This window comes from Littorina saxatilis, linkage group LG9 (genome assembly GCF_037325665.1).
Source record: "Littorina saxatilis isolate snail1 linkage group LG9, US_GU_Lsax_2.0, whole genome shotgun sequence".
In the NCBI taxonomy this organism is placed as follows: Eukaryota; Metazoa; Mollusca; class Gastropoda; order Littorinimorpha; family Littorinidae; genus Littorina; species Littorina saxatilis.
The window spans coordinates 36,112,596-36,124,793 of record NC_090253.1 but is presented as its reverse complement, the minus strand read 5'-3'; the positions used below and the strand labels follow the sequence as shown (position 1 = coordinate 36,124,793).

At 43.6% G+C, this 12,198-nt stretch overlaps 1 protein-coding gene across 3 annotated transcripts in view; it reads left to right on the top strand.

Moving 5' to 3' along the window:
• Positions 1–12,198, top strand: part of LOC138975939 (uncharacterized) — a 293,946-nt gene that overhangs the window by 61,526 nt on the left and 220,222 nt on the right. Inside the window, exons 1-3 of one of the 3 annotated variants that reach the window (XR_011458819.1) lie at positions 1,852–1,987; positions 2,553–4,352; positions 5,033–6,408. Coding sequence is in view for 1 of the 3 variants with exons in the window: in XM_070348711.1 (XP_070204812.1) it covers positions 3,222–4,352; positions 5,033–6,004 (2,103 nt within the window). In the remaining 2 variants the exon portion in view is untranslated. Of the gene's footprint in view, positions 1–1,851; positions 1,988–2,552; positions 4,353–5,032; positions 11,215–12,198 lie in introns of those variants that run through there. The other 2 variants (XR_011458818.1, XM_070348711.1) reach the window with 2 other exon arrangements.

Sequence of the window (12,198 nt, the reverse complement as noted above, 5' to 3'; positions counted from 1 at the left end):
ATCGAGGGGGAATCGAAACGAGGGTCGTGGTGTATGTGCGTGCGTGTGTGCGTGTGTGCGTGCGTGCGTGTGTGTGTGTGTGTGTGTAGAGCGATTCAGACTAAACTACTGGACCGATCTTTATGAAATTTGACATGAGAGTTCCTGGGTATGAAATCCCCGAACGTTTTTTTCATTTTTTTGATAAATGTCTTTGATGACGTCATATCCGGCTTTTCGTGAAAGTTGAGGCGGCACTGTCACGCCCTCATTTTTCAACCAAATTGGTTGAAATTTTGGTCAAGTAATCTTCGACGAAGCCCGGGGTTCGGTATTGCATTTCAGCTTGGTGGCTTAAAAATTAATTAATGACTTTGGTCATTAAAAATCGGAAAATTGTAAAAAAAAATAAAAATTTCTAAAACGATCCAAATTTACGTTTATCTTATTCTCCATCATTTGCTGATTCCAAAAACATATAAATATGTTATATTCGGATTAAAAACAAGCTCTGAAAATTAAATATATAAAAATTATTATCAAAATTAAATTGTCGAAATCAATTTAAAAACACTTTCATCTTATTCCTTGTCGGTTCCTGATTCCAAAAACATATAGATATGATATGTTTGGATTAAAAACACGCTCAGAAAGTTAAAACAAAGAGAGGTACAGAAAAGCGTGCTATCCTTCTTAGCGCAACTACTACCCCGCTCTTCTTGTCAATGTCACTGCCTTTGCCATGAGCGGTGGACTGACGATGCTACGAGTATACGGTCTTGCTGAAAAATGACAGCTACTTGACTAAATATTGTATTTTCGCCTTACGCGACTTGTTTTGCATTGCGGACGAGTAGAACTATCCAAATCTGATGATTATTCAAGTCAATATACTGTGGGCTTTGTTTGTTATTTTCATATACACCGATTTAGCTGCCCTTTGCAGTGATGCAGGAATGTTGCAAGAATTTATGTCGATTTTTTGACAAATTTAAAAAATGGCAATAAAAGTTCGGCTATTTTCTTAACTTTACGGCAGTCATTAGTGTCACGTTTCCCCCAGCGTGAAAAAAGAGTCCGACAGCGCTGCCGAAATCACGGCAAAGTTTGTGGCGATGTCTGCATTACGATGTTTTGCCGACCGCCGACGTCAAACGAAACCCTGAATAGACGAAAGGAGTATAAGCTAAGTTAAGAGTGTTTCCAGCTGACACTTCACTATAAGCCCTGTGTCAAAGGACACGCCACAGGAGTTGCTTCAATGAGGTGGGCGGAAACGTCCCTTACGAGTCACTCATTTCAAAACAGGTTTACGATTTTTTTTTGATTTTTTTTTTAAGGTACACGTCGAAAAGACAGACTTCAGTTTATACCGTGTATCAGGTGCGTTTTTTTCAGTAGTAAACATGTTTGTGTGTGTGTTTTTTCATGGGATAAATGTGAAATTAACAATTCTAAAATCGATAGCAAGCCTATGTCCACGCAAATGGCAAAATTGTGGTAAAACAAACTTCATAAGTCTTATACACAAATAACCAAGTGAGTCATTCAGCTTATGCGGGTAAGTAAAGGAACATAAAGGCGTGCTGAAAATGTACCTTCTGTCCTATTCAACTTTGTGTATACGGCTAGAGCAGACCCCTTTCATAGCAAGTAATCTGTCAACACAAAAGACATCTACCCCGCCTGGTATATACCAATGGGTGTGCTGCCGTAGATTTCATGAATGAAACCTTGTTCGACTGTGGGTGGTTGCTCCGCTTTTCTTTCTTTCTTCCTTTCTTCTTCGTCTTCTTCGTTTTGCCCAACCGGTTATTCTGCTGTTTGTATCGCTTTTTATTGCTTGCTTTTTGCCTTCCCATCACAGCTTGACAGTTTTTGGATTTTTGAAAGGCAAACGCGAAGAGGATGTTATATTGCATTACATCAGCGGCAGACAGTGTTAGACATACAACGCCAAGGCGTAATGGTGTATACTCTTTTCTGCGTACCCAGGAACATAGTACGGGTACGTCTTGTTTTGTCTCTTTTCTTTGACAGTTTTGTTTTCTTTCGTCCTCCTGCAACTTCGGAATGAGCTCTAACATATTTATTAAGAGTAGACTTTTTTTGTCCATGAGACGGTGATAGGTTTCCTTTTGTCTATCTTCGCTCTTCTGAAGAGTTTTAGCTTTGCAGTTCCGTGCCTTTGGCTGACTTGCTGGATTTACCACAACATTAGAACGTAGGTTTTAGTTTCTCATCACGGCCGTCCTCAAGGCTCTTTATTCAGCTTTTTTGTCCTCGATTTGTTTTCGTGTTTATGTTTCTTTTCCGCGCGCGTGTTGTGTGTGTGTGTGTGTGTGTGTGTGTGTGTGTGTGTGTGTGTTTGTGTGTGTGTTGTGTGTTTGTGTGTGTTGTGTGTGTGTGTGTGGGATAGTGCGTGTGTACAAGTGTGTCTGTGCGCCCCCTCGTTTTCCTTTATCATCCTGTTCCTGTCCTTTTCTTTTGTGTGTACTTAATATTCATATTCTTTTTTTACAATTATCTGTTGGCAGCTAATGCACACGTTGCACATTATTATCTGTGTGCAGAAGGAAAAAGAAAAGTCAAAAGCTAAGAGGCGGTCTCGCAGTGAAGTCGTGTGTTACGCTCCACCACCCAGAGAATGGAACACGGGCCTGATCTTGTGTGCATAGTGGACTAGACAGGGATGATGTAACATGCCGTTCCACGCGGGCAAAGAGATATTCGTTTCGCGTGTTCTGCTGTGTTAGTGTAGAGCCTACATTATAGTTCTGATAGAGAAATAGTGAGTGATAGAAAATTAACCGCAAAGAGCGTGGACTTGCGTAGTGCCAAACAGTGGTGTCTGACGCATGCGAATAACTCACACAGCATGTTGCAGAGTGCTGATTGACAGTCACGTGGAAGTGTGGATTTGTGATATCAAGATCTGCTCAACAACCTCGGAAGCCACCTCTTAAGGATAGGAGCGTAATCAAAGAAGCTAGACATCTATTCAATAGTGTGACATAATCAGAATAATTGGACTCTTTGAAAATATTGACAGAAGAAATAATTGGAGCTGTCTCAGTGAGGGATGACTTACTAGGTAAAGTGTCTAGGTAAAGTGTCTGAATGAGATTCGCTGAAACTGGTAGTAGAAAACGTATCAAGCTCGGATATGGCCAAGGCAACTACTGAATGGTGACGGTAACGCGACAGCTGACTGCTAGCTGAAGCTTGGAGACTGCTCCACGATGCGCGTGACAATGATGCTAAGAAGAAGAGCCAAGCGAGGGCTGTGCGTAGTCCTGGGCTGCTACGCCCTCTTCCTTCTCTTCAGCCTCACTTCCCACCAGGAGGAAGCGGCGAGTGACCCCATCATCAGCCTCAGCCCCGAGCGACGCGGCGGACGAGCTGCCCTCTCCGACCACCACCACCAGGACGGTGAGAGGGAGGAGGACAAGGATGGTGGCGGTGGTGACACAGAAGGGGAGGAGCAGCAGGAGGCCCTGCTCCCAGAAGCGCTGGACCGAGCCATCCAGCAGCAGCCAGGGGCACCAGCCGTCAGGAAGAAGCTCTCCAGGCTGGAGCCACAGCAGGTCAACGTGGTGGTGGAAGACGCTCAGCCCGAGACCTTCGCAAAGCATCGACCATTCCCCAAAAACAACGCTAGCTTCAAGGACCTGAGGCCCGAGGAGTCAGGACAGATCATGCACCCCATGGACAGACTCAAGCTACTGAAGCGTGAGGAAGAGGAAGGGGAGAAGGTTGGGAAGGGAAAGAAGACGGTGATGGTAAAGGCGCACCCCCTTGACAGGCTGAGGGCCATGAGAAGGGGAGGGAAGATCGTCAACATGGACATCCCCGTGCCGAGGATTCCCGTCGTATTAGACGTCAACCCAGAGAAAGACGACTCCGGGTTTCGCAATCTGGAGCCTGAAGACAACGAGGAGGCCTCCGAAGAAGCCGTCAGAGACAAAGGTGTGTGGTTGGCGCCTGACGGGACGGCGGGGGACCTCCAGCAGGTCAACACAGACAGTCTGCTAGTGGTGGGGCAACAACCCCACCTAGACCCGTCCAGTTCCACCCCGGACAGAGCACAGTCCTTGCAGACAGCCTCCATGTTGAACATTTCCATCAGCCAGGGGTCGGCCAACTTCCAGGAACTAGCAGACGTCACCGTCTACTCGGCGTTTTATGACGACAGATTGTCGGCACCGCTCGTGCGCATGCTCGCTGTGGGACCAACGAGCAGACGTCCCTCGGCCGGCAGCCTGTGGTGTGTCTTTGCCGCAGAGTCGTCCGAACCGTCTAAGGTGTCCTTCCGTCAAACTGCCGACTGCAAGCGGATGAAGAAGTACTGCTTCTACATGCTCCACTGTCAGGTAAGCAGGGTTCATCTGTTGATGTGATTCTCGTGCATGATAAGACCATCCCTCCCTCAATAGTACAAGCCAGTCACTTGCGAAGAGTGTGTTTCCACGCGTGCTCATTGTCCATGTGTGGAGACACACCCCGAGCTTGTGACTGGCCGATAACGTCACGTGGAAAAGTGTGCCTCAATAAATCCAAAACTATTCTCTCTTTCACAACCAAAGCAAACCCATTCAGGGTTATTTCCAAACATCGTCTATTGCGACCAAAATCATGTACCAAGTGTTGTGAAGTGATCCTTGTGAGTAAGATGCCGTCATTTGGTGCCCGATGTTACTACGAATTTGCTTTTCAGTACATTTTACATGGTGAAGAATATCAGAAAAATAATGTAATGCATAAAAGTTGTATTCCGAATATGACCCTGATATTTTCAATTAAAAATTTGAGTCTGTCATGGTTTGTATTAAATGTAATAAACAAAAAGGGCTCTGGTCTGACCTATGTGCCATTTAGCAGGTTACCTAAAGTCAGTTTTGTCACATAATGCACTAAAATGATGATGAGAAATTATATACGGGAATGTAAGAAATCAAAACGCGGGAGGGGAGGATAGACGAGAAATAAGATACGTTGAAGGGAAGAAAAGGAAAGAGTTACTATCTGCAGTCACCAAACTGTGTGATTCCAGGTGCCGGCAGGAGTGCACTACCACCCCGGGCAGTCCAACAACTCCGTGGTGCTGGTGGCGGGCAAGGGAGACAACCACGCCCTCAACCACCGCGGCGAGCGCCTCCAGCTCAACGTCATCGTCAACGCCAAACGCCCATCCACCTCGGACCAGTCGGCGGTGTTCTCTGTGTGCGTGCCTCCCCTGTACGGACGAGTGAGCGTGGTACAGCTGGTGGAGTTCGTGGAGCTGAACCGCCTGCTGGGCGCCGCGCACTTCACCTTCTACAAGTTCCGCGCGTCGCGTGAGGTCGCCCAGGTCCTGGCGTTCTACGAGGTGGCGGGCGTGGCCACAGTGCTGCCATGGAACCTGCCCGCCCCCAACGACGTGTGGAGCAAGGGCCAGGGCCTGGCCGCGGGGGACTGTCTCTTCAGGAACATGCACCTCGTTGACTTCGTGGCCTTCCACGACCTGGACGAGGTGATGGTCCCCAGGCAGGCGCCCACGTGGAGAGGCCTGATGCAGACCATCCACGAGCAGTCTGAAGGTCTGCACAGCATCGCGGCGGTGTACGAGCTCCTGCCTGTCAACTTCTATGCCCTGGGGGCCGACGGCAAGCCCCCGAGCAGCAGGTTCGCCGCCACCATTCGCCAGTCCGACGTGGACAAATTCGCCACGCTCAGGAACATCCTTCGTGGCAGTGTTCTGAGCGCCAATTTGACGAAGCTGCTAGTGAGACCCGAGCGTGTGTTAGAGTTGGACGTGCATAGCCTGGTGACGCCCATCTCAGAGCTGTTCGTGTCCTACAAAGTCGACCCGCACGCTGCCTCCGTGCATCACTACAAGTACCAGGCTTGTGGTCCAGAGACGGAGGCCGCTTCGTCCACTGTTCTAAACTGTAATAAACTCTCCGAAGATCGCACCGTTTGGCACTATAAGAATGTGTTGGTGGAGAGGACGAAGGCTGTGTTACAGAAACTTTATCACAGCTGATGAGTCGATGTGAGCAAACTAGTAGCGTCAACAGTTGCATAACCTCAAATACATCTGCAACCGTGGAGCTAGGCATGTGTGGGTTTTGCCGGTTTCTGTATATATATATAATTATCTAGCTCCAGAAGTGTAAATAAAAGAACATGTACACGGTCACTGAAGAAAGAAAGAGAAAGAAATAAAGTGAGGACATTAAAACGTAAAGATCAGTGAAGGAAGCAGCCCGAACCAAAGGATTAAACACAGAATTTTGTTTGTTTGTTTGTTTAACGCCCAGCCGACCACGAAGGGCCATATCAGGGCGGTGCTGCTTTGACATATAACGTGCGCCACACACAAGACAGAAGTCGCAGCACTGGCTTCATGTCTCACCCAGTCACATTATTCTGACACCGGACCAACCAGTACCCCCCGCGGGTTAGGGGGAAGCATGTCGTAAGAGGCGACTAACGCATTCTGTTTCTCCTTTTACCCTTGTTAAGTGTTTCTTGTATAGAATATATTCCATTTTTGTAAAGATTTTAGTCAAGCAGTATGTAAGAAATGTTAAGTCCTTTGTACTGGAAACTTGCATTCTCCCAGTAAGGTAATATATTGTACTACGTTGCAAGCCCCTGGAGCAAATTTTTGATTAGTGCTTTTGTGAACAAGAAACAATTGACAAGTGGCTCTATCCCATCTCCCCCCTTTCCCCGTCGCGATATAACCTTCGTGGTTGAAAACGACGTTAAACACCAAATAAAGAAAGAAAGAAAGACCAACCAGTCCTAGCACTAACCCCATAATGCCAGACGCCAGGCGGAGCAGCCACTAGATTGCCAATTTTAAAGTCTCAGGTATGACCCGGCCGGGGTTCAAACCCACGACCTCCCGATCACGGGGCGGACGCCTTACCACTAGGCCAACCGTGCCGGTCTAAACACAGAATAAGGTGAAATAAATTAATAGCATTAACCGTGACTGCATCATGTTTAACAGATATGTTGTTGAATTATATTACATATTTGGACACCTTTTCTGGCGAGTTGGACCTGAACAAGTCCAAGGGACTTATGCGGATTTTAATTTGAACACGCATGCAATGATAATCTCGAAAATGATTTGTAATACAGTTACTAATTAAGCAAATGAAAACATGAAAAAAGCTTCCTTGCGCATACTCACCAGTCCTGCGTTGGAGATACGATTCAATTCATCGCCTTGTTTTTCACTGCTGGCGATGACTCAAGCTATGGGAATTTAGAAACTCAAATCTGTGATCAAGCGAATGCGTGCAAGTGTAACTGCTGTCAGAGGCAAAACAGAGAAACGAAGCGAAACGAAGACACGAGTGTTTCAAAAATTAACGGAACACAGCATTTAATATTAGAATAACTGTTCGTTTATACGCTGATTTCAAAGGTATTCCTGGTGTATTGTGACAGCATTCCAGACCGAAATGTGTAGCTCTTCTGGCAATTTGAGATTTTTTTTCTGTGCCAGGAGAATCCTTTTAACACAGGAACGAGAAGCTTTAACTCACTTCCCAGCAGCATTCTTGACTTGTGACATGTATACTGAATTCGGTACTCTCACCAAAGATCCTACGTCATAGCTATATATACTGAAAGGCATAAATTCTGCAAATAGTGCATTGAACGATTTTGCTCTCAAACGAAAATCAGATTGAACCTGTAATTTGTAGTTGACATCTTGAGTGTTGGAGCAAATGTTTCACGCTGTCAGCGTGCGCTTTGCAGTATTGCTGATCCAGCCACAGCTCACTGTGCTAATAAAGACAATGGGCTGAACGGGAGACAATAACGTAAAAAAGATAGTGTATGGCCCTATAAAATGCAACTGGCTGTTTGGCTGTATCAGATATCGCAATCATGCCACGACTTGATGAAGGAGAGAGACAGCAAGCGATTGGGATGCTTAAAGCTGGCCAAAGCATTGAACGTGATGAACACTGAACGTTTTCCGAAATCATTGCGCTTGGACTCAGTCACTTTTTTTGAAAAATTGTCATTTCATGATGTTCTATTCAAAATCAATTAAGCGAAGGTTTATAAACACTAAAATGGCCAATAAATAAAATATTCAAACATTGAAAACATTCACCACTGAGTTGATTTTTTGTGATTTTTTAAAGTTCCGTTTGCGGAATTTATGCCTCTCGGTATATATACGGAGTCTTAGGTGACACGAACCTGTCCTGTCTTTAGTTCGTAAACTGTGCTTTGTTTTAAGATATAGTGCACTGTACATTAAAAACAAGTCGCGTAAGGCGAAATTACTACATTTAGTCAAGCTGTGGAACTCACAGAATAAAACTGAACGCACTGCATTTTTTCACAATGACTGTAGTCCGCCGCTTGTGCAAAACAGTGAAACTGACGAGCCTGTTTAGCGCAGTACCTAGTGGTTTCGCTGTGCTGCATAGCACGCTTTTCTGTACCTCTCTTCGTTTTAACTTTCTGAGCGTGTTTTTAATCCAAACATATCATATCTATATGTTTTTGGAATCAGGAACCGACAAGGAATAAGATGAAAATGTTTTTAAATCGATTTCGAAAATTTAATTTTGATCATAATTTTTATATTTTTAATTTTCAGAGCTTTTTTTTTATCCAAATATAACATATTTATATGTTTTTGGAATCAGGAAATGATGTAGAATAAGATGAACGTAAATTTGGATCGTTTTATATAAAAAAAATATTACAATTTTCAGATTTTTAATGACCAAAGTCATCAATTAATTTTTAAGCCACCAAGCTGAAATGCAATACCGAAGTCCGGCCTTCGTCGAAGATTGCTTTACAAAAATTTCAATCAATTTGATTGAAAAATGAGGGTGTGACAGTGCCGCCTCAACTTGTACAAAAAGCCGGATATGACGTCATCAAAGACATTTATCGAAAAAATGAAAAAAACCGTCTGGTTTCATACCCAGGAATTCTCATGTAAAATTTCATAAAGATCGGTCCAGTAGTTTACTCTGAATCGCTCTACACACACACACAGCGGACACACACACACACACACACACACACAGCGGACACACACACACACAGCGGACACATACACACACACACTCACACACACACACACACAGACACATACACCACGAACCTCGTCTCGATTCCCCCTCTATGTTAAAACATTTAGTCAAAACTTGACTAAATGTAAAAAGACTTGCACTGCAAAGACTTGATGAAAAACTACACGGAAAGAGAATTTATTGTGTTTGCATTGCAACAATTTTGTCGGATTATGAAGATGTGTGTGTGTATGTTACACATTTGGTTGCGAGGACGTATCTGTATGGAGAATTCAGGCGCCCGAAGGGGGAGGGGAGGTGTGAGAGACAAAGGGAGAGAGAGAGTCTGTCAGAAAAAAGAGTTGAAGGTGGTGCAGAGCATGCATTTTCATACAGACAGAGATAAGCAGACAGACAGACAGAGAGAGGCAGACAGACAGACAGACAGACAGAGAGAGACAGACCGACCGACAGACAGACAGATCGGACTGACTGACTGACAGGCAGACGGACAGACAAACAGAGACATACAGACAGACAGAGTCAGAGAGTGTTCTTTTAGAAAAAGAGTTATGCGTTATCTTGAACAAATGCAATCTTATACTGTACTTCAAACAGTCGCAGGGATGCCCGTATACAATTCTCTTTCTGTATGTGGGGGGGGGGGGGGTGTGTGTGAGGGTGTGTGCATTCGTTCTTCGAGTGCTCATTCGGAATGTGACACAATACTGTCTGTCCTCTTTGTCTTGTTTTCAACATCACAGTCTATCTCTCTCTCTCTTCTGTCTAACTTCTTTCTCTCTTTTCCCTCTGAACAGTATTTTTGTACAAACCTACAAGGAAGGCATGATGGACACTGATAAACAAGACACACAGAAACTGAATATTTGTAACAGTCTAATAATTGTATTAATATGTTTGTAGGTATATTCCTTACTGTGCCATGATAATTGTGATTGATTTTGATGTTTCTGTACCACATGAAACGTTCTCGTGGAATAAAGTAACCTGGCTAAAAACTACGATGAGTTTTAAGCAGCCATGGTGTTAACTAGTGAGTCTGTGTAACGTTAGACTTCTTTGTGTAAAAAAGCTAACAACCTGGTTGAAAATGACGATGAGGTTTAAAGGCACGCTCCTTCCCGTAAAAACAGTTATGATCGTCTCACCGTTACAGATTTGACCAGGTTTATACATGTACTTACTCACATACCAAAAAGCGACACCGTCTGCTTTCTGTAGTACGTTAGAATTTGTTTAATGAATTAATTTCTTAATAAACAATTACATGTATACCCCCCGCGGGTTAGGGGGAGTCCCATATTGGTTGGGACAAGAAAGAATTTACCCGATGCTCCCCAGCATATCGTAAGAGGCAACTAACGAATTCTGTTTCTCCTTTTACCCTTGTTAGGTGTTTCTTGTATAGAATATAGTCCATTTTTGTAAAGATTTTAGTCAAGCAGTATGTAAGAAATGTTAAGTCTTTTGTACTGGAAACTTCCGTCGCGATATAACCTTGAATGGTTGAAAACGACGTTAAACACCAAATAAAGAAAGAAAGAACTGGAAACTTGCATTCTCCCAGTAAGGTAATACATTGCACTACGTTGCAAGCCCCCGGAGCAAATTTTTGATTAGTGCTTTTGTGAACAAGAAACAATTGACAAGTGGCTCTATCCCATCTTCCCCCTTTCCCCGTCGCGATATAACCCTTCGTTGTTGAAAACGACATTAAACACCAAATAAAGAAAGAAAGAAAGAAAGAAAGAAAGAATTACATGTATTGGCTTTTACAAAATACATTCATCAAAAAATTGTCAGTGTGCACTGAAAGCACCAAGGCTCTTGATTTTTGGTATATGACCAAGTGACGGGATGGTCTTATCACATGCAAAAGACTGGCAAGATCTGAGATGCTGAGTAGGAGCGTGCCTTTAAGTATGCGCATAGTGTGAATTCAAAACGTGGCCGCGTAATAAAGCTTTAGACATGCCTGGTCAGTGTGGTGACAAAGAAGCAGATATAAAATGACTGACTGTGTAACCAAAAAACGACCCCCTGTTATAAAGTTAATAACCTGGCTAAAAAGTATGTTGGTTTTAAGCGAGCGTGAGTCCGTGTAACGCGAAAAATTACCTTTTAATAACATGAACAAATTACATGGCTTGCTATGTGATATCAGGTTTACACGTGTGTTGTTGGTGTGTGTTGTTTGCCTGTGTGTGTGTGTGTGTGCGTGTGTGTGTGTGTGGTGTGTGGTGTGTGTTTTGATATTGAAATGTGAGTACAAGCGTTGGCATACAACACATTTTTCTGTTGTTTTGAGCACATTTTCAGAACAAACATTACATAAATTTGTTATGTTGTTACCACATTTTCAGAACAAACATTACATAAATTTGTTAAGTTGTTACCACATTTTCAGAACAAACATAATATATCTATTTATGCTTTTAAATTAGATAATTATAACGACTGCAATGAAATCAAATTCTGTCTGTTGTTGTAATTTTAATTTGAGGCAGAATTCTGTCAAGTAAATAAATAAATCGATTCTTAATCTTCGAAACTTAACAGAATGAAATTGCAATGAATATGATTGCAAATGTGAACGGCACAATGCTGTCTCAACTTTTGTTCACAATCGGATATGACGTCATCAAGCTTTCTTTTATCCCAAAAATAAGAAAATGTATAAGGGGATGTCGTCTGAATGAGCACATGTAATGTTTTATAAACTAAGACCAAGATCTTCTGCGAATCGTGCTACACACCCATACACATGCACGAACACCCGAACACGCACACAGGCACGCACATATATATACACACACACACACACACATCTCCCTCACAACCACCTTCAACCCAACCTCCCCCCACCCCCCGTCAGGAGGTTGAACACCGGGTAGTCAGTTTCACAATTTTGTTCCCGTCCGTAGCTGTTCTTTTGCCTGTAAAAACACAAGACGAATTAGTATTTAAATCCATATCTCGTTGTCTGACATATGTGACATTACTATTAAATCTTACACACACACACTCACACACACACGCACGCACCTACACACACACACACACACACACACACACACACACACACACACACACACACACACACACTAATCTGCTCAGCATTCATAAACAACAAGTTAGTTTTTTTACA